Raw genomic sequence first — 26,744 nt, 5'->3', positions numbered from 1 at the left:
CGGACTAGTTTACGTCTACTTCATCAAAGGGAGGCATACGCTGCTGCCCGATAGTGGCATGGTCACGATAGTCCAGAATTGGAGTCACTAGAGATTCACACACCCTGCCTTGTGTAACCTCTATCACCCACTGTGACCACCTTGTCGACCCTCTTCTCTGATCTCCTCCGTTTAGGGGACCGCGGCTGTCCCTCCTCCCTCCCCTGTAATCCCCTCCCTATGCTGCTATCTACCATATTTTTTGACAATAAGGGCTATCCATCCCTTTCCTCTGAGATGGTGTGCCTCTATGTGGGGTAGTGCACGGCGAAGATCTACTAAATGACGGACTTTACTGCCGTGAGCTGTCCCTTGGCAGTGGTGGCTACCTTGAAGAGCACAGAGGAGGTATTCGGAACTAGATGAACCCGACAGTAGAATTGATAAGGTAGGAGGGATACTGAGACCACATCTCTCTCCCATTAGTAGTGGGCCATTACTACCGTCCTCCCATTATGGTCCCCAGCAGTAGGCTTTTTGGTCTCACTACTAGAGGACGATGATGATACAGTCTGTTCCGATAACACCACCGGTGAAGGGTTCCGTATACCTTCTATGAACATGGATAGCATACCCTCCAATCGGCTCATTGAAGACTCTAACTAGTTAGCTATCCTGTTGTTAACATCATCAATAGAGGACGAGGACATTATCGGAATATGATAATGAGGAGCTGCCATTCTCCTATCAACTCAGAGGCTACATCTATATCACCATAGCAGTGCGAGGGACGACAAACACTTACTCTGTAGAAGTCTAAGGTAAGGAGCACTACTAAGAATTCGGGGGCGCAGTGAAAAGGCACATCTTGCGGCGGCGGGGGCGCAGCATGAATCGTATCGCGTCGGCGGTACTATTTGAGTTCAACAAGTTAAATAATTAAACCTTATTCTTCTCCTTCTCTGGTGTACCGTAATCTGCCGCGTTTATCGGCTCTTACGGATCTACATATAGTACGGGTTATAGAGGCATGAATTAGGACTAGACTGAACGGTATTTGTAGCCGTTGTTTTTTTCCTCCACCCAACAATGGCTGCCATGGTTGCTACTACTACTAGTGGAGGCTTCAGAGAGGCTTTGTTGTATGGGTGGAAGTGGATACAATTTGCTGGTCTATTACACTGTACACAAGAATATGTATTCGACTTTTCAACAACACAAGGGGGTAGTATGGAACCCAGCATACGATCGCAGGGGTGTGTCCTATTTTATGATAAGGTAGGCAGCATCATGTTCCACTTACTACTACTTGTTGCACATCATCATCATGCATTAGGTTTCTCCTAGGGTCAATGGGTATAATAAAGGAGATGTAGTGATAGCTACCGCACCCCATGGAGGGCATCAGATATGTAAACGGATAGCAGGAGTGCCTGGTAGTAGTAGTAATGCTGAGGAATGCTCTTGATCGTATACTGGAGTAATGGTAGACTGTTATCCCATCCTCGTTGAACGGTTATGGAGCCACGAATAGTAGCTCGTTGTATTATCAGGCATAGTAGCGTCCATCATGTTATAGTGTCATAAAGAGGTGCTCATAGGGGACTCATATCATTGGCTTATAGGTGATAGAGTAGCAGTCCATAGAGCAGGGAGAGAGGTATACTTCCGGATACCACCAGGACATGTATGGCTGCTGGGGGATAATCCGGTACTAACTAGGCATATCTTTCATGCCTTCATGACATATTATCCAACACCTCTCAATGCTACACGTTCCTTAGGAGAAGTCGTTAGACTCTAGAGCCTATGGACCAGTACCACAAGCTTTACTGAAGGGTAGAGTACGTGCCAAGGTATGGCCTCCCAGTCAATGGGCTAGGTTCGGCAGGAGTTGATGCATCGTTTCACTGTTCTTGTGCACAATTATCATAACACTGCTGTGTGGTGTTAAGTGTTGCATCAGAGGATGGATAGCCTGTCAGTGAGATCCACACGACTACCGCAAACCCGTTGTGGATAGTATCGAGGTTCATGCTACGGGTTCTCCTACGAAGGATTAACCGTTGTCCGGTGGGATTAGACAGCATATAGTGACTATGTAGTAGGCTGTGTACACCTCACACAGTGCTGTCTTACCTTTGTAGTAGTAGTCTAAATACTATGTCCCCGACTGGTCTATTCGATACCGATACCCTAGCCCTACTCCTCACAATATTCATCCTATATAGTAACACCATCAAACGTAGGAGATGGTGCATGAATATTAGCGTCAATCCGTAAGCTACCGTCCATAGGAGTTATATCAGCCTTTAGCTAATTCCAGGTCCTCCCTCCTTGTCGTACCTGTTAAGGAGAAGACCACCTCTACACGACTAGGTAGGCTAGGTGAGGTATGCGACATGACGACTAGAGCTACTCCTGGGAGGGGTATCGAGCAGTTACCCTACTTCCTTTCCTTCGAGGTGGGTAACCTCATAGTGTTCCCATTCTTCATATCACTCTTCAGATCATCGCCTTCATCCCTATGGCATTAGGGTTCTCCCTTGCTCTAGTGTTACTCACGAGGTATCTCATGGTGAGTACCCCCCCTCGCTACATCCGATACCTTCACATTCTGGTCCTTCGTTCTAGGCTCGAACAGATCCCTACTCCCCCTTCTTCTTGGGTTCCGCCATGTGCATGGCCTTCCCGGTAGGCTGCTCCTTTGTACCTTGTACACGAGGATTCACCTCCCTTCAGGTTATCCTATCAGCATGGCGTAATACAGCTAGATCCAGCAATAGCAATCAGGTCTTGTCCTTCTTACTTGCCCTAACTATCACCCCTATAGCGTCCTTCAATACGTAAGATGCCTTCTCCATCAGGGACTCCTCATCCTAGACTTAGGTCGCGTCTTTTCGGCGTGGACACTCCCCGCTCCAATATCCCCCTATCCTCCTTTCAACAAGCCCTCCTAGTTGACCTCGGACTACAGGATTACTTACCCATCCTTCGGGGCATCACGTAAGATCTCCCACTTGATCTCTGTACCCTCAAAGTTCCCTTCAAGGTATATGCTGCTATATATTGGCCTCTTGCTGGCTGTGTATACCATAGTAGAGCCATCTATCAGAAGTGAAACCCATAGTGCCTGGGGGATATCTCATCTACTATCATAGGTACGGATATTCTGAATGCATGGATAAGAGGGGGTCAGACAGCCCACATTCGAGAGGCAGCATGCAACTCGGTCTGTCGAGAAGTCCCTTCAGAGGATACATTGGACTCGATTAGAGGAGGAGCAGTAGCGATGACAAGGGATTGGATACTCCGCTATTTTGGGTTATTATCCCCAATGGTGTGAGAGAGCACAAGGGGGAGAGGATTGTATCCTACCCACATCAGGTTATACCCTTACTCTTCGCCCCTTCAACATCCCCTCTATCAGTAGCTCAGCATAGTGCTATCCCAACACTACCGGACTTTATCACTTGGGGTATTGCTATATCCATCATTGATATAACTACCTATGGCACGCTTCGTGGGGTGAGTTATAAAGAGTTGGTACCACTCCCCAGCCACTTTTATAGATGGTCCAATACTGGCTCCTGAATGGTGACCAAGAGACTTCTCCGGATCGACTAGAACGCGATACTCGCTATATGCGAACAATGTACACCGCATTCGAGTGTGCAATTGTACCCAGACTTATCACTATCTTCATGGACATTGATCTCATGCTACGGATGATTCCTGTGAGGCTACTCATTATTCTACTAATTATCTGCCTCTGTACATCTCCTACTTCAGACCATTCTTGGAATAAGGTTAGTGGATGATAGTATTGTGGATTTGAGGTACTAGACCATCCCGCATTAGCATCGTGATATGATCCTACCTTTCAGCTCTATCCTGCCTATTATACCCAGTAGAACTGATATCAATTACTCCCAGTAGGCCGTTCCAATCACTTCCCAGATGCAACTCTCTCATCAGACTCGTCCCACGATTACGCCGGGTGATCAGCGAGCTATGGTGTATATTATTGCCCCCTGTAGAGGTTATGAAATGGTCTAAAATATACATTGGAACGTTGATTCTAGCCTGGGCTATGTTACGATGTGGCACCCTGTTGTATAGATCGTTCAGTCCAATACAGACAGGAAGTAATCGGAAGATGAAATGGAAATAGTTATCAGGATATTTTAGACCCCTAATGATGGAAGATCTTGATTCTCAGCATATTATTATCCCGAGTTGCCTTAGTTATCATTTGATATGCACATTTGCATTGTCGGGGAGATTATCGGCTTGATTGTATTCAACATTCACCATTGAAACACTTCAACAATTCTTTGGGGATATGACTTCGAAACGAATGCTAAAAATATGTATGGCCACATTGTCAGTTGTAAACACCATGTAACGATTAATAATACGGACATTCAAATATCGAACTTAACATCGTGCGAATAGAATGAAAAGTCTTTGACCTTACTCAGGAACTCCAAGGTATATTCGGGGTGCTATTAACCAACGCAACCGATCAATATCGACTTACTGGATGTAAAACACTTCCGGAGCACTGGTTGTGGGATGATTCCATTTAAGTGATAACAAAATTGACAATTGGACAAGACTATTGGACCATCTTGAGTGTGAGATGCCGGTCTCCAAGGATATTGTTTACTCGTGCACAACTTGGCCAAAATTTACCACGACTTCGTACCCAGGGTAAAGGGAACCCTGCCACTTCACGAGAATAGCTACAGAGGATGATGATGACAGTATACAGACGGTAGAGGCATGTTGTTGGAACTCACCAATGATCCCATTCCTCCGATGTAACCATATCCTCAGTATGTGGGGCATTCTTCAAAGGATTATCTTTCAAATCGTAGACCCCTTCAGCAATCTGATCTATCTCCCGCCTTATTTGAATCAATGCATCACAAAACCTGAAGGATATGCTCAAGGAGATGATAGTCTTTAATGGTAGCACCTGTCCAACTCGTCCTTGCTCTCACTCTCAGTAGGTTCAATCATTAATGAGTGATGAACAGGCCAGCTCATAGTAGGGGCATGGAACCCGTAGTCCATCAGCCTCTTGGCGATATCCTCCTCTACAACCTGATGGGTATCCTGTAATACTACTACATTGGTTACTGGTGGTAATCACCCCAGTGTGCTTGCGTATATCCGATATATCGATGATGAATTCATGACTACATCTACCATTAGAGTTAACATGCATGAGAGGATAGTAGTCCTGAGATGAATAGCAAGCATCATCATCATCCTGGCGACAATCCCTGAGAGAAGGCGTACCTTGAGCCTAGCCGCCATATAGTTGGCATTAAGTATGGCCATCTCTGCACTAGCACGTAGACCCTCTTCTCCCAACATGTTGATAAACATCCAGGGGATGGATGCTATACCAGCCTGTCCGAATGGAGCAGCATTCACAGAGCCTGCTATAGCGATATCGGTGCCAGTAGAGATAACAGAGTGTGAAGGCATGAAGGGCCTAGATATAACATATCACAATAATGAGAGTAATAGTAGTATGAGTACTTGAGATGCTGAGCGGCACAGATAGGACCCATACCAGGACCTCCACCACCATGTGGTATTGAGAAGGTTTTGTGTAGATTGAGATGGCATACATCAGCACCTACACCAGAGAATGCGCTACACACATGAGCATTATACTATGGCATACCAATAGTCCCCGGTGATGTTAACCCTAGCTGAGCATTCATATTAGCACCATCCATATACACCTGGCCACCATATCGATGCACTGTATCACATATTGCTTTGATATGAGTCTCGAAGACCCCTCTAGTGCTGGGATATGTGATCATCAATGCCCCCAGTCTATCCCCAATCTCCGAGCATATCCTATCAAGTACATCGATATCCATACCATTGGGACCTGGAGGGAAGCTATCTACTCCCATATCGCACTGTCGATGATCATACTATTACCATCATCATCAAGCCATACTATCTCAAAGCCCATCATAGCAGCTGATGCTGGATTGGTACCATGAGCCGAGCGTGGTATTAGACATACACTGCGTTGAGTATCACCTGTTAAAGCGGCTAATACTGATACTGATGGAGTATCATGTATGACCTCGAGATGCATGATACTGCCTTATAGCTAACAGGCCAGCAAACTCTCCTTGAGCCCCACTGCATGGCTGTAGGGAACACACTGCGAAACCCGTGATCTGATATTAGATATATCGATAACAGCATCATATGCCTATTGATACCTCTTTGAGACTCCTCTCCAAAGACCTCAATAACTCAGTATATCCTTCCATCTGGTTAAGTGGTGTGAATGGGTGTGGAGTAGTGACCTCCTCTCTAAGATAATAGAGGTAGGGTTAACAACAAGTCTACCCGAATAGTCCCTACTGTACTATAGTATACATAGAGCTGGAAGAGTTCAACTTCATAGTGCATGAACCGAGCGTTATCATAGACTTAGTAAGGGAGATATCCTGACGGGGGAACCACTGATGGCAGGCATAACAAGCTTTGCAGGACACTACCTTGTTTTGTAGATAATAAAGATACCGCATGAGGTCAGTCTCAGTGACTACACTGTTGAATATCTACAACAACACAGTAGCTATGGCAGAGAGCCTATGATCGATATCCATACCTTCTGTGACATATACGGTGTAATACGCCGCAATGGTTTGGGTATAAGGCCTAGGTCAGCCTCTGTGGAATGCCTATCCCCCTCGGTGGACTCAGTGCCAATAGCGGTAGCAATGACCTAAGAATAGCACCCTACAGTTGAGGCTAGTATTGTATTCCCACCTGCAATAGAGCTTCTACGTCCTTTATAGTATGTGTCTCATCGAAGGTAGCCGACACTGTAGCTGGATCGACCAATCTTAGATTCATACCCGCTGCCACTGCTGCCTTCATAACTCTGGAAGCTGCCTCAGGCGATCCAGGCTTCATTGACACACAGTCAAAAAACATGTCGGAGGTGACGACCGGCACCTCCATACGTTGGAGTCCATCGACAAGCAGTTGACCAAGAGCATGCACTCTACTAGCAATACGAGTTAAGCCTGATGGTCCATGGTAAACAGCATACATTGCACTCATATTAGCCAGGAGTGCCTGGGCTGTACATACGTTGGAAGTCGCCTTATTAAGCCTAAGATCAAGGAGAAGATAGTGACTACTGAGGTAGAATGATCGATACCTGATATGCTGCTCCCTAGTCTGCAGTGTAAGCCTATATGCCGGGTTACCCTGGGCATCCTGTGATACCCCTACCAACCTTCCAGCCATACGACGGGTATTTGCTGAAGTAGTAGCTAGATATCCAGCAGCTGGTCCACCATACCACATAGGCACACCAAACCTTTGCATAGTACCCACTACTACTTGGGCACCCATATCACTTGGAGGCTTGCATACAGTAAGTGCTAGAGGATCGGCTGCTACAGCCAGAGTTCCTCCACTACCCTCCTTGAGGGCATCAGCAAGAAAGGTGAAATCACGAAGGACACCTTGGGTATCAGGGTATTGCACAAAGGCTCCGATGAGGTCCTTCCTTGTAAAATCGAAGGAATCAATATCGCCTATCTCCAAAGGTATCCCTGCCCATTGAGCCCGAGTCTTAACGACCTCGATAGTCTGTGGATGCATAGTATCCGATATGAACATGACCTTACGAGTACTATTACCAACACCTATACAAGATCAATATACAGAGGAACATACAACAACGACTACCTCGCTGGATCATAGTAACTGCCTCTGCAGCGGCGGTAGCCTCATCCAATAGGGAACAGTTGGCCACTGGTAGACCCGTCAGCTCCGATACAACTGTCTGGAATATCATCAAGCTCTCGAGGCGGCCTAATAAAGATGTCCATTTCATGTTCATCATCATCCTTCATCACCCCTACCTTGAGATATCTCTGCCTGATAGGGTGTATAGCTAGTATACCAGACAGGGTTCTCAGCTAGGTTACGAAGGATAGGCTTGGGTACGATTGTACCATGATATCTGCTTGTATATGTATCTATTCTTTAAACAGGAGTAAAGGATTATTCTCACCCTTGGCCTATGAAGTTCTTATAGAGTTTGTTCTTTCTCATCATCTTCTTAAAGATGCTCAAGGCCTCACTCTCTGACCTAGCCCCGGTGATACTGAGGAAGCCTTGGTCACGCATAATGTGATCTGAAGGACATTATGACGTTCAGAAGGAAGAATAGCTGCAGGGCAGGGCTATACGGGGTATGGTCTCCTGTATGAGCTCCTTCAGACTAGAGGCACCAACCACACGGCACATCTCCTCTATGTCACTCTGACCACTGCCTATATGGCGAGGTAGGAAAGTATCCGTCCTGAAGATAGACACGGTAAAGCATTCACTGTTAGAGAACAGCTGACTTATCGAAGAGGCCCATAGTATGCAGCCCTAAGTAGTGCTTATCCTTAGGGGAGAGGGACTTCACATACTCATCAACAGCGCTGTGTGAGGAGGAGGAGGAGGAGGAGCCCTAACACGCAGAATGATTCCACGCCATCACCACTAAGGTGTACATGATGTGACAACCCTCTAACGCCGAGGTACGCTTGGGGAGGGTAACCACCAGTGTGAGAGGAGACCCTGTAAGCCGCTGATGATGATGATGCTGCTGCCGTGATGCTCAGGATGACATGAGAGGCTCCCAGCCTCGGGATACTCACAGGCAACACTGTTGCCCGAGACAGCATGGGTGAAAAAATACTTTAGGAAGGGGATGGATGCGATCACCTAGTCATTGTAACAATACTACACTCAATACAGGAGGGTGATGATGATGATGATGATGAGAAGAGGATAAAAGCTCCCTCACGAAACACTCGATGCTACGACTGCTAGTATCATCACTGATCCTCGATAGCTCTGGCAACCAACTCAGTAACGGCCTGGCTCTTCGCACGTACACTCAACTTCAATAAGCATCCACGAGAGGGATCAATACCAAGGAGGCACTTCACCAATACAGTCATACCACCTGACAGGGTAGTATAGTGAAGAAAGTACTACTACTACTACTACTACTACTACTAATACTACCGGCAAAGGTCCCACAGAGGAGTAAGGTATGACCCCTAGCAGCCGTCTCATCACTTATCACACCTGCCAGAGGAATCTTATGTACTCATGTACCATGATGACATTAGTATTACCACTGCCATCACAAGGCTCACAATTAAGGGATGTTTGTATACCCTTAATAGCCTGCTCTAGAGTTTTATAGGCCAGGATATGCTTGGCTGTTGTCTCCCCACCACCTTGGGCATGCATAGCCTCCCAACCCTGACGGAACTGTCCAGAAGGTAGACCTCGTGGGGATATATGATCCCCAATAGTAAGGGTGATCTGATCGAGAGGCAACGAGTCTATGAAATGTTGTTATGATGTAGTAAGAGTACATCCTCAACAGGGTACTCATCCTTATACCCTATGTCGTCACCATCCTCCCTCACAGTAAACTCTAGGCATGCTCCAAACCTTGCACAGTGTATACCACCATCCACCTTCTGTAACACTACATAGGCTGATCCGCTCTAAGTAATAAAAGTAGAACAACAACAGCAACAGTAGTAGTGATAGGAGGTATTATTACATCACCATAGGCCAGTGTAGCAATACCAAGCTCGCCTATCTCCTGGAAGAGGCCTGTCTCCTCTACACCACTTAACTTAACGGTTATGTTATCCAATTGTACATCCTCCAGAGTATTGGTAACAACGAACTCGAGCACCTATACGATGATGATTCACATGGTCCACACTAATACCAGGACTACTACCAGATATGACTTAAAGATATGTTTCCTCCCTCTAACACGATATTCAGCTTCTTGCTCTGTCAACATCTGACCTCGACTCGAGTGTAGGAGAGGGCCAAGATCCGATGAAGATATCTAAACAAGGAGGATAACGGTGATATGCTTCTCTACACAGGCATACCAGAGGAGCTAGAGCCTGGTAGAACTCCTGTTGGGTATCACCATAGGATGGACCACCACCAGGAGCACCTGCAACACGAGAGAGACTTCCTAAGGATGACTTATACAGGGCATACTACCGTTGCCAGTCCCAGGAGGAGCACGACCTCCTCCCGAGCCCGTACTAGCCTCTGTCTCACTGGCACCCCCAGCAGCAGGTCTTGCACCACCCATCCTCGCTATAGCACTCTGAGACGCGACAGCAGCAGAGGCCTCCATGGCCTGTTGACGCTCGATCTCCATCTGAAGAGTGGTAGTACACTATCGCCATCCATGATGTACTACTACTACTACTACCTCTCTCATCTGAGCTCTATAAGCCTCGGGTGTTGGTAGGATACTAGTGTCAAGCTCCTTATCATGCATGGTAGGATCCGACATTTGGACTAGCATACTGTCATAGAGTGCATCTAGACGGTATCGAGTATAAGCATAATACAAGAGTAGATGTTGATGCTCACCGATAGAGAAGGGTAATTCCTTCTCAGTAAGTAGGACTTCTAGATCCTCTGTAGCCTCTGTAGAATCCGAACTCACTGGTGACATGGCATCCTTCATAGTAGCAGTATATAGACGAATACGATCTCGGACCTAGCAAATGATAATAATACGAGTATACCGGAGGATAGTACTGCCACCACTACCTCATCATCATTATCCTTATCGGCTGTCTCTAACAGAGTTACTATGTCTCCACGGAGTGTAGGCACTGCTAGGCCTATCTTGGTCAGGGCATCGACAGCAGCACCACGGACTACTGCATTCTCCAATATAAGACGATTATAGATGAACCTGTATAAGATCATATACAGATAGTAGAAGGGTGATAGTAGTAGTAGTAGTAGTAGTAGTAGTAGTAGTAGTAGTAGTAGCGCTACTAACCTGATATACTTCTCAGGATGCTCTGTCGATGGTACATGGCTGGCTAGAAAGGTGAGGACTCTACAGCATAGGGCTGGATACTCACAATCCTCAATGAACTCGCATAGATGTAGGAGGCCTAGATCAGTGGCCTCAGGTACCTAGACAGGTTACGTCGTCGTCGTAGTAGTGGAAGTAGCAGAGTGAGTGAGAAGGATGATGACTACTTGGCTGATGACGAGTATGATAGTATCGACAAGCTCCTTCTTGAACTCGTGTGAACCTTCCTCTCTTAAACTCGATGATAGGAATCCCATTAATACACGATGCTTGGAGGGATACCTACAGCAAGCCTATAGCCATCTATTACAATAGACCAATACTCATTATTATTACTGTATACACAGGCCTCTGATCGCACGTACAATATCCAACTTATAAACATCTGATATATCTGAAAGACAACAAGGCACAGGTCAACACAGGATCCACTACAGTAATGATTAGTACTACCGCTCATAAGGGTCTGTATCTGCTTCACGAGCTTGTCAATGTTAGCCTCCTGCCCAGTCTTAAGCAGTGTGGTCAAAGCCAAGGTGGCAATGTTACGATTAGTATCAGATAGTAGAGGCTCGATATCGCCATTGCATCTCGATACAACCCCTGGACGGGTCTTGGCTAGGTTGTTGAGACATCTTATGGCTGCAAACCTATAGCAGGATACCGTCAATACTGACTAAACCACGTGCCTAGTATTATTACCTAACCACAGGCTTAGGAGAATTCAATAAGACCTGCATCACAGCCATAGCCGATGACATATCGTATACTCTGATAAAGAGCAGCATCCACTAAAGTGAACTGTCATAGAGGTGTTACTACCCGTTGCATATGATGGTCTGGTTAGCCATAGATACTGCCTGACGCGGGTTCTTCTTGATCTCGACATCAGCCAAGTCGAAGAAGGCTCTAGCCGACTCGAATTGTACCTGGACAAGTATATAGGAAGGTTAAGGGTAAGTTAGGTATAGACACTACCATCTCGGATTTATGTCGCAGGCATGTGTTCAAAAAGTTGAGGAGTTGCCTTTCTACCACTATATCTTGATCATGGGCTATCAGGGCTGCACCTGAAGTACGGAGAGGTAAGGGATACTCTATGTAGTGGTTATACCAGTATAGCGGATGAGGGAGCAAACAGCCATAGGGCTCTTAGGAGGGGCCTGTCCATCGGCAGTAAACTGACCCAATACCTTCTGTAGGGCTAGACGATCGTTGCCTACAGAGGAGTTGTGAAAGCATTGACGACTATCCTTAGCTGCTCACGTTTGATGTCATAAAGGAGGGCCAGAGCATGATATTGCACCATAGGGGTACTGGTATTCTGAGCTGCGGATTGGACCTCGGATACCCATCTACAGGATCACCACCATCATTCCTCATACAATTGCCGTCGTCGTCATCATCATTACCTTCTCACGAGATCAGGCACTGTGCTCATGAGTTGCATACCGCATACAAGGGCAGCGCTTTGGACAAATGCACATTTATCCACAATAGCTGAGATCATGTTATAGTACTCTATAGACTACCTATCAATCATCCTACCTGACTTGAGGTATCTATCGACCTGAGCAGCCATGTTGGGGTCAAGTATACGGCTCAATACTCGTATAGCATTAGCTCGATATGAATCATTGGTTGACTGCATATCCTTTGTCAAACATGATGTGACGATAAAAACCTGATATGTGTTTACGCATCATTCCTTGTATCATCAACATGTGGACATCATTCCTACTTCCGTCTCACTAGGGTGAAGATTCTTCAAAACTAGATACACCATCCTCCGCAGTTTAACGTTATTGCTTTGGAAAAGCTTGGTGATTCCAAAGAACATGTCGGTTAGTTCAGAGCCCTTGAAGTCTTCACCTTGTGAGATCAGATAGAGGATCTAAAGTCGACTCATGACATGTCCCAAAAGCAGGGTGATATACCCTACCTTAGTGATAAGCTTGCAACACTTGACCGTATCAATAGGGGTGCTGTTGAAGATACGAGTCTCCTGTATAACCGCAGGCTTCTCACATTCCCATGGGTTGCCTGAATGTAGTATCATTATGTGCACTGTTGTATTAATGGGTAGTAGTAGTAGTAGTAGTAGTAGAAGAGTAATTACCACCATCATCCTTGCCATCAGTGTCCATCTTGAGGTTGTCTTTCAGAGCCTCCTTCACCTTCTCCTTGATAGCGTCAACATTCATTTTGATAACAACGAAAAAGCCAACAGATAGTACACAAGATGAACAATCTCAATACAAGCGATAACCACAATGGACATCATCAATTCTTGCGACAGTGATTTTGTAATGGTGAAAAATGCATCTCGTGGGGGTCGAACCTGCGTCCGCCAGTCTATATCCAACTGGGACAACAACATTCGACTTTGAAATTTAGCCACTGAACCCTAGCCTCAGAGGGCCTATCGAAGCAAATGAAACTTGTATATATTACATTGGATAGTGCAGGAAACATGTTACAAAAACGACAGGCCTAAATGAGTAGTCTAAATGGCTAGAGCCAGTCCTCATACAAAGTAACAACTACATCGAGAGGGGTAAAAAGGAACGGGCATGGCAGCAGCAACGGTTTAGTATCGTCGCCCTTATCAGAGCTACCGGAGACTGCTGGTGGTAGCCATTGGCATATGATAGGAGTAGCATAGGGAGGGGTACGTCTTCTAGACTGGTGTTCAGTAAGACTTGGAGTGGGGGTGAGGGTATTCACTTCTAACGTTGTCGGACTCATCTCCTGTTGATCTAACGATAATGCTTCATCGTTAGACTCTACCACACTGTTATCCCTCAAGCCAACATCCTTGTATTTCTCTAGCCTCTGTAGAGGATAGTTAGACACAGCGGTAACAATGTTGCTGACTAGCTTGGGAAGGGTAGATTCGGCAACATTACGTTCCAACCAAGCAGGCATCGATGCGCCAACCTTAGGATCATCATAATAATAAAGGCAGTATCGACTCTGGAGGGACGATTTCCCTTCTTGCCGTACATTAGGCTTTATACAAGATAGACTTATATAGTCAGTAACACGAACCAAGCTATCATCCTTCTCGCCCGGGCCTCCCTCTTGTTGTAAACCAAGTGAAAGCATAGCACGAGTATCATCATTAGGAAGTACAAGAGGAATCTGGCGATACCTATAGAGCCTAGAAGAGAAAGGCCATGGCCATTTAGCCTTCCATACCAACGTACTGCTACCATCATCTTCCTTCTCGTCCTCCTTTCTCGCCCCTTCGAACGTAGAATCCCATGATGCCCTATTGTCTATGTCAACATTAAGGGCATGGAACTGAGCGGGGGTAACTGCAATATCGCCAGTCATCATCCATTGTGCCGTCGGACTCTTCCCTCCTGTAGTCAGCAGCTCCTTACGCCATATCGTACAAGTGTATTGACCATCCTTCTCGAGATGTTTGAAACGTTGCCACCCATGCGAAGGGAGATAGACATCAGGGTCAGTAGCCATCTCATCAGACACTAGTGACAATACGCCATCGAGCAGGGAGTGGACTCGAGGGGGTAAGGCCATATCACTGGGTATATCAAACTCCTCCTTGAGCCCTCTATAGCTAGATGCTTCTACACTATCTACATGCCGAGAGGCTGCGTAGTCTTCCCCCATGTTGCTACTCTGTATAACCCCGGTACAATCAAGTTGGGTAAGAACCTCACGTGAGGCATGCAGCCCCCGCTCGAGGACATCCCCAGGTATGGAGACCTTATCGGGAGGTGTTGTAACAGGAGGGAGGTGTACTCCCTTAGATGGCCAAGGTATGACTTGCCACATAGGCAGGAATGACATGTGTACTGGTGCCTTGAACAGCGCTGGTGGAGCAGGCATGGCCTCTCCACCCCGTTGCATCCCCTCTAATGTTAGTGAATCGCGACTACCGCCGCCGTCCATGGCACTCCCTAAGCCACCCTCTACGGCGTTGTCCTTTTTCATATCCCTCCAGATCTCATGAGTAACCAACGCTGCCGCTACCACCCCTAATAGGAGTTTTTGCCGTGTAGATGGTTTACCCAAGCTGTAGATCAAATCCATATATGACTCATGACGTGACCACCAGTGAGGCCACCACCGATGTCCATAATGATGATGGCTACGGGCCAATGCATTACTCCGATAACTGTGGTAATAGCAGTACTGACGAGAACGCCATGATAGGAAAGCCATTACCAAAAAACTGAAACTTATGAACAACCTGGTGAAGGCTGCCACCACTTAGTAGTGACTACTACCACCAACACAACTCAGTCCCAATGCAGAAGGGATAATTGAATACGAGAAACTGAACCTTCCTATTGCATTCGGCGGATACTAATGATACTGCTGTAAATATAACATCAACATAACCAAATATAACAACATCAATACCGTCGAGGAGCCTCTTTAGGCAGCTCTAGAGAGAAGAGATTAGGAGCATACAAAACATCACCCGACTCCTATAAGTTACCTCTACAACAGAGCAAGGGAGTTTCACAACCCGAAAGCATCGTAAAGCAATGCAGCTTCGCTACTGTGTACTCCAATTGTGGACAACAGAAACATGAATCGACATTGAAGTTCGAATCGTCCACATCATACATCAAGGTAAAGTGAAGCAGCAGCTGCAGATATAGGGATAGCGCTCCCGGTGGTAGTGTAAGACTGTTGTACTGGAATGATAGCAGTAGTACTGCAAGTAGTAGGATATTTAACATCATCGTTATCATTGAGCATCAATGGTGCACGACACAATGGACATGAGCTCACAACAGGAGCATGGTGATGATAGTAGTATTGCCGCCCCCTTTGATGACTTGATGCTCCATAATCATCATGTGCAATAACTTCCTTCATACAGGTCTTATGGAATTCATGACCACATGATTTCAACTTAACCCAGTTACCACCTATTGACCCATCCTGTAAACATATTGCACACGTTTGTCCATCCACTACAGGCCCACTCTCCTCTTCCTCAGCGACTGTTTCCAACAATAACGCTGCTCTCGTATTGGCTCTCTCTGTCTTCACTCTGTTAGCTTCAGTTATTCGACGGGCTCGGGTGACTTGTTTTCGATACGAAAGGTACCGAGATAAAGCAAATGGTAGAAAAATCCAAGCTACTAGTACCACTATGATCGCAACTCTGCCAGAACCCGAGTTGCTTATCAGACTCAATAATAATACTAAGGCGATTGAAGTCCATACAAAGGCCAGGAAGGGCCTTCGTGCAAAGAGCCGTCGAACTGTACCATTCATGTAGTAGTAGTAGTAGCAGGAGCAGTAGGTTGACGATGACCAATTGAAATTTGAGGAGGTGTTGTCTGAGCAGAGCTCACTACTCCTTAAAAGGAAGATCAATCGGATCAAACTGCGAGGATGAATCACAACTCCATACGACCCGGCTCTATGATGGGGTAGATTCGGAAGAGTCTCAGGAACACTGTTCCTGTAACAGATCGCCAAAGAATTACAGCATCTTGGGAACAGACTGAGAAACTTCGAGAGCGCAAGATGGTCCAAGGTGCCTGCGCAAGGTTCACGTGCACATTGTGCGATCTCGGTCGAAGCTCTCCTGCTACCATCTGGAATGGTTTTGTGTGAAAAGTGCGACGGATTCGTTCGGGCCATTAGGGCCCATAAGCGCTAAACTACTGCTCAATTGACTAACTCAGAATCCACCTCCCTCTCGGAAACGTTATTCACTCGTCTTTACTTTCTTCTCTCGCTTTAGAGGCTTCACTTGAAGGCCCAATGACCGAAACATAAAACTCATTTCTCGACAGGTTTCCTCATAGTTCTGTGGCGCAGATGTGGTACCGAAGTGTCCACCCTCTCCAGCCTTATGGATGCGTACCACAAGATTATCTGTCTCAGTGGCTGTTCGTAGTCTCTCAGCCCATTTCAACGGTGCCCAATAAGGCACTCTGGAATCATCCACAGCACAAGATAGGAAAATGGGAGGGTAATCAATCGGGCTATCATCATTCTTATCTAAAGATAGCACATGGTATTTGTCTTTAGAACCATAAAGCTACCTACCGATTATGTTATGATAAGGGGCGTAGCTCTTCATTGCCGCCATCGCATCCGGATCTCGAGTGATATCCCCCCACTCCTCCTTCTCGTGTTGAGTAAGAGGCAGGGTATCATCTAGCATGCATGATAAAGGATCTAGGAAGGGAACACGCAGTATCTGAATGAGATAATAGTGAGATAATGACGAGATCATCGAGCTCATACCGCAGCCCCACCGATCCAACGGTTGCCACACAGGTTGAGATGTTCTGCCAAGATGAGGCCTCCAGCAGATGCTGCTGTTGCACAAAGCAATTGTGGACGGGTAACATCATTGGCAACAAGCCATCTCAAGCAGTCCTCAAAGTCAGTCAAAGAGCGATGACGGCTCGAGCCCCTACAAAGGTGGATAAGCGAGAGAATAAGATGGTGGAATACTTTGCTTGTTGATGCCATGCAGCACCACGCTCACCACCACCCCGGACATGGGCCCATGCCACATTCCAACCCCTCGATATGAGGGAGATGGTCCTTGGATGCCATGCCGCCTCTAATACTGTACCATACACACCATACCTACCAGGATAAGTCGGATACTCCAATAATCGACTCCCTACACTTGCACAAAGGTGGGCGCGGGTTGACCGACACTGCCTGTTGGCGAAGCTAAAGTAAGCAAGATATCAGACGATCCATCACTCGAGGGGACTCTAACCTGAGCGTGGAGATAGACCCTTTGATGATACAATACCAATACTGTACTCACCCTCTCTACAGTCATCTCGGGCTCTCGCTTGTATTGATACTCCCTACTCTTCGTAGCCTTGATCTTGAATTCAGTCATATCATAATCCAAAGCAACACCTGGTACAGCAGGGGAGGAGAATATAAGTCTTGAGCTCTTGGCGAAGAAGTCACCATTCACACCTGATTCGATCACTCTTGCAACTCTGTTGCGAGATCCCCATATTAGTACTTACCTAGTTCCACTGCCCCCACTTTAAAGCGACCAACAAAGGGGAATCGGAATGCATCATCAACATCAGGATGCAAGTCAACCTCTTTGTTTATCAACTGTGCAGCAGTAGGTGCTTTCTCTATTGTCCCAGAGAGAGCATCGTCCACCATTTGTTCCCCTGCACTGGATTCAGGATCCTTCCGTCTCGAGGCCTCATAGTCAGCTAACTTCCGAGAAGCCTCTCTCTGAGACGCATTGTCGGGTGCACCAGAGATGACCTTCGAGAACATATCTTCCACAGTCTCTTGGGGAGGCTTCTCTCTCAAGTCCAATACTTTATCGGTGGGATCCTAAGCCGTAACCGATAGGACATTCAACTGTGTATCAAAGACTACATGATGCTTAGCCCGATGCTGCATAAGATGAACTAACGGAACGAAAGCAGTGGGCTTGTCCTTCTTCACATGCTCGGGTGTTCCACATTGCGTGTCCTCGAAGTGGACTGCCTGGACAGAGTGTGCAAGCAGTAGGATGGTGTTTGGGCTACCTCTACAGCAGGTTCCCCCTCCATACCCCAACCATAGAGCATAAGGCATCTATCAAACATATCGATATCAGTTATAGACATCTCGTCTGGTGTATGGAAATGTTCCCAAGAAGCTTCACCCACCCCATTTGTAATATCTGCTAAACTTGCCCTATATACAGCAAAGTCAGGGTTGTTCTCATTGGATACAGCGTATATATACCCCCATCGATGTTCACAATAGTATTCTACACCAGGAGTAGGAGCCTTCACAGGCTGAGGTATGCCATGCTCCGAGTCACTGGGTATGACCGAAACCCTCGATGTGGTCTTTGTAACGGCAGACATAAATATCACTTTACCATCCTTGCTCTTAAACACGTCAACGTACTCAGCTGGATCAGTGCTCTCAAAGACGACCTACACCACACAGTAGGCGAGTGAACATAAGTGAAGATAGGTACTTACATCATTCACACTGCCATCGATAGTTCTGCGCACAACCCTCCACGATCGCAATGTATCGGGGTCCAGCTCGGTGTAATATAACATCTCCTTTCCAGGGATATAGGTCACCTTGTCCACCCATTCAAAGTTCCGAACCAGGGGTATCTACCACTACTCATCCTAGCTCCTGCGATAGTTGAGTAGTACTACCTCGGGGTAACCAGTGGGGCCTCCACCCGGTACGTGTCGGAAGAGGAGATCGAAGCGCTCATCACCATTGAAGTCGACTACAACCCCGACAAGGGAATTGGAGGGAGCAAGCTTTACCGCTACGACTTCCACATAACTGAGAGTAGGAAGATGAGCACAGCCTATGAGGGGGATGGCAGGGGGAGGAGGACCTACGTGCCTTGGCCACGCTCTTGGACAAGCTGCCTCGTACACAGGACGACTTCCTCATCAGCAGCATGGGCACTAGAACCGGCCACAGATGCAGGTACACGACAAAATCGGAGGAATTGAAGGCGATCCTGATCTAGCTCTTCCTGAGATGTAGCGTTGTCATCCGAGCCGACCATTCTCTGGAAATATAAGTATCCTGCAGGGAAGATAGATAACAGAGTCCTAGACACGAGAGTGGTGATACCCTTATCTTCTTCTGGTGATGACGCCCCCTCGGGCACCAACATATCAGAGGCTTCGTCGTAGAGTATCTTCTCATACTTGAGCCCTTTAGGATCAGAAAAATACCTACATACCTCAATCGAGCCTACTAGGGTGATGCGGGTGGAGCCCTTGTACTCATCAGCTAGATCGTTCTCGGCATCAATTATACTCTGTATGGTCTGGGAAGTGGTAGGATCTGCTACTTGTAGGAATGCCCATGGATCATCCGCCGGATTGATTGGACTCGGCCCAGGGATGCGAAGCAGTCGATCTAATTGAGTACATATCAGATTGATAGGCTACGTCAGACTGTAGCCCCGAAACCTACGTGTTCCATGCCGGAGACCGGTAGCTGCTGTCAGACGGGCGCCGTGGCCAGCTACACCGCCATTACGCAGAGCCTGGTTGAGGACTCGCAGCATCTTTACACTTGCAGCACCAGCCGATGATGGTAGTGGCATAAGCAGGAGAAGTAGACGGCTATAGAACTATTTCCGAAGGGAGGCGGGAGTCGAGACGACGACGACGAGGAGGAGAAGGAGGAGGACGGGGAGGAGGACGGAAGGAGAGTATGATAGAGAGCTCGAATGGGAAAGCCAAGTACTCGCTGACCCCCCTCCTAGAACGCAGAAGTGGATAGGGTGTCATTGCCTCTCTATTGGTTTGAATTCTCTACGGCACATAGGACATGGCTTCTGATCATTGATCCACCTAATAGGATGATGATGATGCCGTATTGGTAGAGTAGTAGTGCTTACCTTGATATACAATGGACATGGAAATGATGACCACACTGTCCCCATACAGGAGGACAGTCATCTCCAGGTATCCTACACTCCCCACATGTAGCATCGAATGGTTGACAGCATATAGCACAGTCTTCCTAACACGATATAATAGTGGCTGGCATCATCATCATCATGTCACGCAGACCCCACTTCAGCAGTCTTCCACCTCCATGCAGCTACAGCGTGGATTTTCTTCACTTTAATCTTCATCACAGTCAGAAGAGGAAAGTATCGGACAATTGCAACTATCAAGACGCTAGCGCACCCTGCTTGAACGCTACACCCGAAGACAACACGGGGATGTTATATTGTAGCCGTGATACCGAGTATAGCATCATGGCTACACCAAACATGCAGATACTTTTTCTAGGGCATACTACTTCTAGCTGCCATCGGTAACATACTTGAATCTTGTACACAGGCTGGACAGATCTAGGAATCTAGGGAGTTCGATTTAGCCAACCAAACTCCTAGTGTATACTTGTTTTAGGGATACATTCATTATTCTGAGAGATTGTATGATTATTCGCCGTATTACCCGAGAAATCGAGTTTTCACGCATGTGCATAAGAAAAACGCACGCACAGTAGACGGGGATGGGTTGTAGGATGGCCGTACCCGGAGGCTGTGCATTGAGCTTTCTAGCTAATTGAGGACACTCAGCCCATAGAGGAGTTCAAGCTCACTATCTTTTATGCTGTAGCTAATGTTGCAGTCAACTCTGATCACAGCTCACCTATTGTGACTTTTCCGGAGTATATCTGAAGTAAATAGTCTAACTACGTCATGCTTACAGGTATGAGGTAAACGTGGTAGGTTAGGACCTGGTTTGACGAATGGTATAAGCGGGCATCCGAAGGCATGGTGATGCAATATCAGGGAGCAAAGGGGAACTATACAAACCGGCAAGCAAGTCAAACGATGACGGTACTGGTGAGAGCACCTCCTTCCTAAAGATTGATAAAGATTAACCCCAACACGGGCACACTCCTCTGGTGAGTCTATCCGTGCATATTCACTGAAACGAGTCTGGAGGAGGTAAGAGACTATTATCGATACAGCATGGTACATAGTGATGGTACACAAAAACTGAACATTAGCATCTCTCAAAGACTTTGTATAGGTCATCCAATTCGACCAATTTGCGGACTATTGGTGATGATAGTGTTGTATCACCACTTGGTGCCCATCGTTGGGGGGCTTGGAAGGGAGCAGGCCGAGATACATACCTCAACCATAGCTGATGTAATGGGTGGACTGCCGTCCCACCGACGGCGTCTGAGACACACCGACCAATATCGATCACACTTCAAAAGCTCTTCCTCCTACTCGTATTACTCGGGGTGACTATAACGCTTTCCTGCACTGCCCATACTCCTAAAATTCGAGCTAGAGCATCCACTTGGGGGTCGCTAACCTCCCCTTCGGGTACTTGAGCCCATATCCGAACCAATAGTCTAGCGATAGCAATCTCGATGCAAGCTATGTCTTCTGGATACGGCACTATAACGTCTGGTATTTTGTCAATCACCTGCTAGTACCAACTGACATCAGCGACCTCCCCGTACCACAACCCCTTACCACGCCAGCCTCAGTATCGGTGTTTAGGACGAGACCAGCCTCAGCGATGAGTGAGAGCATCTCCGGCTTAGTGAGCCTATTCACAATAAGTCTAGCCTTCGACGGGTCTAGGCAGAGCCTGTCGACTAGTATAGCATCCGCATTGAGATGAAGTCCCGCAACATCCCTCGATAGAGATGGGCTACCCCAACGTCTGAGCACCTGGCTGATACCTAGAGAGTAAGCCTGCTGATGTAACTACCTGTTGATAAGCAGCCTCCATAAGGACTGGCCCTCCTTCTACTAGGTAGAGTCCCCTCTTGTGTTGGATGAGTAGCCTTAACTCCTCTCTATTATCCTCCTCTAATGGTCCAACCCAGACACTATGGGTAAGCAAGTCCGTCAGATGATCACTAGAAGAGCTACATGCTGACTGCATCAGTCGTGTAGCAGTTCCACAGTGTATCACCAGTAACCGTGCCTCCCCCTCCTCGGTAACAGCAGTAGCCTCATCATCATCACCATTACTAAACTGCTGTTGCTGGTGGTCTCCTTGGTGCTGTTGTTGTTGTGAGTACATATGCATGGTAGTGAGAGATGCCTGCGTGTTATCGACTCTAACAGGTGCAGCACTGATCATGCTGGTTGACGAGGATGAGGAAGAGGGCCTGTTCCGGCCTATCGCTGTGGTATGAGGAGGACCTCTTCCAGTGACCGGTACGATATAAGTTCTAGAGTAATGATGGCCCTTCAAGGTGGCATCCAATAGAGTCTGAAGGCCCTCAATCAATGACTCCATATGACTTATCGTCACGTCCTTCTTGGTTGGATGTACGTTCACATCTACACACTCTCCAGGTAGGTTGAAGGATAGATGGACTGCGCCAGGCTTCTGCCCTTTTGGGAGGTACCTGCCTTAAGGTGTATTCAGTAGCTCAAGTAGAGGTCATACCTCGAATAAATATCCCCAATAGCCTTCCGCAATGGAGCACACTCAACTAGCCTCCCGTTGATGAATATCGTACACCATCCACCGGTGGAGCCTAGTGAAGTAACACTACTAGTTGGTCTCACACTGTGAATAATAAGCTCACCTCCAGAGTAAACAGTATGACGTTGAGAGCCTCTATAATAGGCAGCCGAGTTACCATGAGTGAGGAAGCCTCTCACTGATGCTGTATATTCCCCCGATCCAACATCGATGTCAGTATCAGGGAGTTCTATGAGGTCTTTGGCGACTCGATCACCAAGCACGAAGTGGAGCACCTTTAGCTGTTCATCGACCTCTCCACCTATCATCCGTATAAGATGTCATGACAGCTAGCGAGCCGCCTGGCCTACCAGGACTCGATATATCAGCAGACCCATGGCGAGCATTGCGACAGGTAAAGGCTATCGTATAGTATTCTGCGGCGAATCGCGAGACCTGATGAAATAGCGTGTAGATCGGTACGGAGAGGGCAGCCACTACTAAGTCAACGATACGAGCATACTCCTCTGACTGGGTATTCATGAGGGAACGTCTGCGTGTAGGGAGATTATAGAAGAGATCAGTGAAGTGGACTGAGGGAGTAGACCTCCATAAAGAGGATGATAAATCAGTGAAAGCCTCACTGGTGGTCCCAGGTGTAGCAGCAGTAGGTTGAGCCTCATCAACAGCTTCCCCATCCATATACTCACACCTATACCCCACTTGTGAGTCCTGAGCTACTGCATCACAGACCTCAAGTTCTGAGCTTTGCCTACCTCGGTCATAGTAGTTACTGTTAGCCTTGCTACGTGGGAGATAGATGCCAAAGCCTCCCCACGAAAGCCGTGGGTCATGATACTCTGCAAGTCATCGAATGACCTCAACTTAGAAGTCGTAAAGCGCCTGGCAAGATACAAGTACTTTCCGGCCGATCGGTCGTAAGCCCCACTTGCACAGTATAGGTAGATCCTCCCTTTGGATGCCACACCCATTGTCTGAGACTGTTATTGCGCCGTTCGCACTGAATAGGACCTGCTGTAGCCAGGTTGATTGATATGTCATCAGCCTGCTGCCTATAACGCCAGCAACCTGCCTGTATCCTAGTAGAGCCAGCATCGATGCTATTCTCCAATAGCTCCTTCACAGCATTCACCGGCCTTGCCACCACCTCTCCAGCAGCTATCCTATTAACAACAGCCTCTGGGAGCTGTACAATGGGCCGAGGCAGAGCAGGAGGAGGAGGAGACTCCCGTTGCTTGTGCGTCACAGAGGTAGTCTGGGTTGTCTCCATAACAGTACTGTCCATCGAGCACCGTGGAGCCCTATATCCCTCGCCACAACACGTATGGTACAGAAACTCCTCACTAACACTACGTAGCCGTGGTCGATGCCAGATGCCTGAGAGGCTCTTTAATGACTTTGTCACGGGTGAATAAATGTCGGATGTATCGTATTTCCTCCCTCCAATGGAGATCTGGCTGGGCCTTCTCTAACCAGTACCGTAGGGCGTGGGCCATCTACTAGGACAACTACAGGACGAGCATACCTCGAAGCATTCCACTTACTACGCCTGAGGACATAAGCAGCTGAAAGTCAGAGCCCCCCGTGGGGAGTAGAGTGAGTACACCGCACTCGACGAGGATGCCGAGCAGCCTATTGCTATCCTCTAGGGCCTCCCATGGGCCCTGACACTTCAACGAAGCGCCCTCTGAACCGAGTACTTGCACCAACTGAGAGTAGGATATGTGCCAACAAAACCCTGCAATAGAACTGCCTTACATAACGTATAGTCTCATTGATTGTGAACATGTAGTCCAGCCTCCCTTGATCACGGAGCTGTACGATATAAGGATGCGCCAGGAAAGCCATCCACCGGTTGTTAGCCTACAAGCGGTTACAGCAGCATAAGAGTGGTGACGAATACTACCACTCGGCTGGCTGAGGATAGATCGCCACCTTCACATACATCCTTCCAATGGCTCAATCGACCCAGTATGATCGGGGATAGGGTGTCAAAGTAGGGTATCGATTGGGCATATAGATCGGCAAGGAGCGAGACTGTGAGTAGAAGTATCTCACCCACATACACGCGAATGGACTTACCATCAGGGTCCTCAACGACGAGGGATTGGTCACAGTACTCCGACTCCGTAAGATAGTCCGACTCCATCACTAGAGGGACACCCTTCTCCTGTAAAGCTACTCGGAGGTCTCTGAGGCCAGGGACCATGGGCACTCCTATCATCGACCCCATATCGAGGTAACCCTAACCCTTACCGAAGAAAGCCCTCTCCACGGCCCGAAGAATTGAGCCATCGGGATCTTCGGAGTAGATCGGCGTGGAGTACTACTAAAGGGAGCTCCATTGACTGACCTTACAATAACAGACGAATACAATACCCTGCTCCACAAAGGATAAGACTACAATAAGAAGCGATGGCTAGAGGATCACGGCCAGAGAGTACATCAGTCCTGTTGAGCTCATCTATAAAAACATCCAAATTGTAGTGGGAATACCTATGACATGAGGGGAGTTGGGAGCTGGTCGAACAATGGCCTTCCTATTACCGCTGCATGTCTACGACTATGCACCTATATCGAGACTCCTCCATAGCCTTCTCAAGTACAGTAGTCTTGCCTACCCCTGTTGGACCATAGACCTATATGACGGCTATTTTGTGGAGAATGAGTGGTAATATACAGACAATATACCCTCGATATCCTCCCCAAACGATGGTAATATACTGTGACTTACTCCGTATGCCTCACCATCTGTGGCCTCGAGGGCTTTACGTATCTCCATCACATCGTCCTCTCGGTAGATGTAGTTCCATGGGACAGGACACTCAAGAGGTGGCAAGCTAGTAGTCCGGTCCAATAACAACCTGATACACAATTACTCATATTATCTTAGCGCCACCAGCAACAGCAGCAGCAGAAGTCCATTGGTATCACGGTTTGGGCTTCTCAGGTTTGAGTGCTGGCCCGAGAGCTCGACTGGCGAACCATCGGCGATAGGCGAGGGGCCCAGCTGTCCCTAAGCGGTGATATCTTGCCAGGGCTATCGATGAGCGGAGAACATGCATCTGTATTGAACTGAGGTCACTGTGGATAGGCGCTGTCTCACCTCCATTGACTGAATTAAACACAATAGAGAGAGCATTCTAGTATGGTCTCAACTGAGTACTTCAGATTGCTAACATTAATACATAAGTATAACTGTGTCTTTGGATGCAATTGTAGCCACATTGGGGAAGTCCACTAGGAACAGTAGACGACGACAAGGGCAGTACTCGTACAGCATACGAGTACACACATAATACAGTAGCCACTATAATGGTCTAGGTGGCCCCAGTAGCATGGCATCAGGCCCTCCAACATGATTATTATTATCACGAGCCCTACCAAGGCCAAGGAACTTCTTCAATCTACGACAAACATACCATAGGCAGATATAGAGGTACACCAGTCTCTGACACAACAGATACAGTGCTGCTACTACCACTACTAACCTACTCATCACAACTACCTCCAATAATTTATGCCTTACTGACGGTAGCGTTATGAGCAGTAAAAGGGTACACCCTAAGGCTACAGTCCATGGTAGAAGGAGCAGAATCATGTCCTGATAGATATCCAATACCATAGCATGTCAGTCTTCACTCACATCACTAGATGTCCGACTCGATGTTAACTCAGTGCCATCACCATTGACGAGCACGACTCCTATCCGCTCCACCTTCCCTTGTGCGAGGTACTCACTATCTCCAAGAGTGCTAGCATTACCAAGAAGAAGAGACATAAAAACTAAGGGGCCTGTCAATGGAATACCCCAAAAGGACTACAACGAGGACCTCAGAAGAGTTATCGAAACA

The 26,744-nt window shown here is 47.3% G+C and overlaps 7 protein-coding genes across 7 annotated transcripts; 1 reads left to right on the top strand and 6 right to left on the bottom strand.

Moving 5' to 3' along the window:
* Positions 1-1,068: 1,068 nt before the first annotated feature.
* On the top strand, positions 1,069-3,918 carry Pmar_PMAR009577 (hypothetical protein; the record flags this gene model as incomplete). Its single annotated transcript, XM_002785300.1, has 13 exons — positions 1,069-1,257; positions 1,316-1,415; positions 2,296-2,444; positions 2,489-2,557; positions 2,614-2,673; positions 2,722-2,825; positions 2,869-2,985; positions 3,032-3,096; positions 3,141-3,319; positions 3,367-3,507; positions 3,552-3,716; positions 3,772-3,818; positions 3,867-3,918. The coding sequence occupies 13 exons, from the start codon at positions 1,069-1,071 to the stop codon at positions 3,916-3,918; spliced, it is 1,437 nt and encodes a 478-aa protein (XP_002785346.1).
* A 618-nt stretch (positions 3,919-4,536) lies between these two features.
* Positions 4,537-8,178, bottom strand: Pmar_PMAR009576 (Glycine dehydrogenase, putative; the record flags this gene model as incomplete). Its single annotated transcript, XM_002785299.1, has 18 exons — positions 4,537-4,727; positions 4,785-4,919; positions 4,964-5,091; positions 5,141-5,230; positions 5,290-5,488; positions 5,536-5,635; positions 5,684-5,899; positions 5,953-6,057; positions 6,104-6,200; positions 6,246-6,339; positions 6,391-6,476; positions 6,528-6,590; positions 6,641-6,757; positions 6,802-7,150; positions 7,199-7,691; positions 7,735-7,860; positions 7,911-8,011; positions 8,063-8,178. 18 exons carry the CDS (start codon positions 8,176-8,178, stop codon positions 4,601-4,603), a joined length of 2,742 nt encoding a protein of 913 aa, XP_002785345.1. The 3' UTR covers positions 4,537-4,600.
* A 27-nt stretch (positions 8,179-8,205) lies between these two features.
* Pmar_PMAR009575 (Coatomer subunit gamma, putative) lies at positions 8,206-13,134 on the bottom strand (the record flags this gene model as incomplete). The annotated part of the gene is made up of 27 exons (XM_002785298.1): positions 8,206-8,353; positions 8,400-8,509; positions 8,574-8,685; positions 8,884-9,010; positions 9,073-9,118; positions 9,175-9,378; positions 9,432-9,566; positions 9,626-9,763; positions 9,812-9,925; positions 9,972-10,039; positions 10,090-10,252; positions 10,307-10,600; positions 10,654-10,801; positions 10,892-11,031; positions 11,098-11,212; positions 11,267-11,324; positions 11,384-11,580; positions 11,633-11,701; positions 11,753-11,859; positions 11,909-12,000; positions 12,045-12,149; positions 12,197-12,285; positions 12,343-12,430; positions 12,479-12,614; positions 12,672-12,824; positions 12,873-12,997; positions 13,050-13,134. The coding sequence occupies 27 exons, from the start codon at positions 13,132-13,134 to the stop codon at positions 8,206-8,208; spliced, it is 3,366 nt and encodes a 1,121-aa protein (XP_002785344.1).
* Positions 13,135-13,424: 290 nt separating this feature from the next.
* Positions 13,425-15,039, bottom strand: Pmar_PMAR009574 (hypothetical protein; the record flags this gene model as incomplete). The annotated part of the gene is made up of 2 exons (XM_002785297.1): positions 13,425-14,937; positions 15,000-15,039. The coding sequence occupies 2 exons, from the start codon at positions 15,037-15,039 to the stop codon at positions 13,445-13,447; spliced, it is 1,533 nt and encodes a 510-aa protein (XP_002785343.1). The 3' UTR covers positions 13,425-13,444.
* Positions 15,040-16,634: 1,595 nt separating this feature from the next.
* Pmar_PMAR009573 (oligopeptidase b, putative) lies at positions 16,635-20,018 on the bottom strand (the record flags this gene model as incomplete). The annotated part of the gene is made up of 15 exons (XM_002785296.1): positions 19,880-20,018; positions 19,687-19,822; positions 19,532-19,635; positions 19,291-19,483; positions 19,096-19,231; positions 18,907-19,050; positions 18,460-18,858; positions 18,308-18,418; positions 17,935-18,262; positions 17,721-17,881; positions 17,572-17,669; positions 17,393-17,530; positions 17,180-17,351; positions 16,979-17,132; positions 16,635-16,930 (listed from the first exon to the last, which is right to left on the bottom strand). Exons 1-15 carry the CDS (start codon positions 20,010-20,012, stop codon positions 16,635-16,637), a joined length of 2,703 nt encoding a protein of 900 aa, XP_002785342.1. The 5' UTR covers positions 20,013-20,018.
* Positions 20,019-20,195: 177 nt separating this feature from the next.
* Positions 20,196-22,182, bottom strand: Pmar_PMAR009572 (ring finger protein, putative; the record flags this gene model as incomplete). Its single annotated transcript, XM_002785295.1, has 8 exons — positions 20,196-20,262; positions 20,310-20,434; positions 20,490-20,616; positions 21,076-21,100; positions 21,516-21,617; positions 21,678-21,870; positions 21,921-22,121; positions 22,162-22,182. 8 exons carry the CDS (start codon positions 22,180-22,182, stop codon positions 20,196-20,198), a joined length of 861 nt encoding a protein of 286 aa, XP_002785341.1.
* Positions 22,183-22,516: 334 nt separating this feature from the next.
* On the bottom strand, positions 22,517-26,671 carry Pmar_PMAR009571 (dna mismatch repair protein mlh1, putative; the record flags this gene model as incomplete). Its single annotated transcript, XM_002785294.1, has 21 exons — positions 22,517-22,567; positions 22,621-22,810; positions 22,852-23,068; positions 23,241-23,325; positions 23,371-23,462; positions 23,514-23,601; positions 23,646-23,772; positions 23,819-23,870; positions 23,902-24,076; positions 24,169-24,267; positions 24,435-24,599; positions 24,649-24,753; positions 24,797-24,927; positions 24,973-25,082; positions 25,147-25,243; positions 25,295-25,386; positions 25,438-25,529; positions 25,625-25,754; positions 25,825-25,906; positions 26,275-26,341; positions 26,537-26,671. The coding sequence occupies 21 exons, from the start codon at positions 26,669-26,671 to the stop codon at positions 22,517-22,519; spliced, it is 2,382 nt and encodes a 793-aa protein (XP_002785340.1).
* Positions 26,672-26,744: the final 73 nt, after the last annotated feature.

The sequence above is a fragment of the Perkinsus marinus genome (assembly GCF_000006405.1).
Source record: "Perkinsus marinus ATCC 50983 genomic scaffold scf_1104296933122, whole genome shotgun sequence".
NCBI lineage: Eukaryota > Perkinsozoa > Perkinsida > Perkinsidae > Perkinsus > Perkinsus marinus.
Note: the sequence above shows the minus strand (reverse complement) of the source record. Positions and strands in the feature narration are given on the sequence as shown.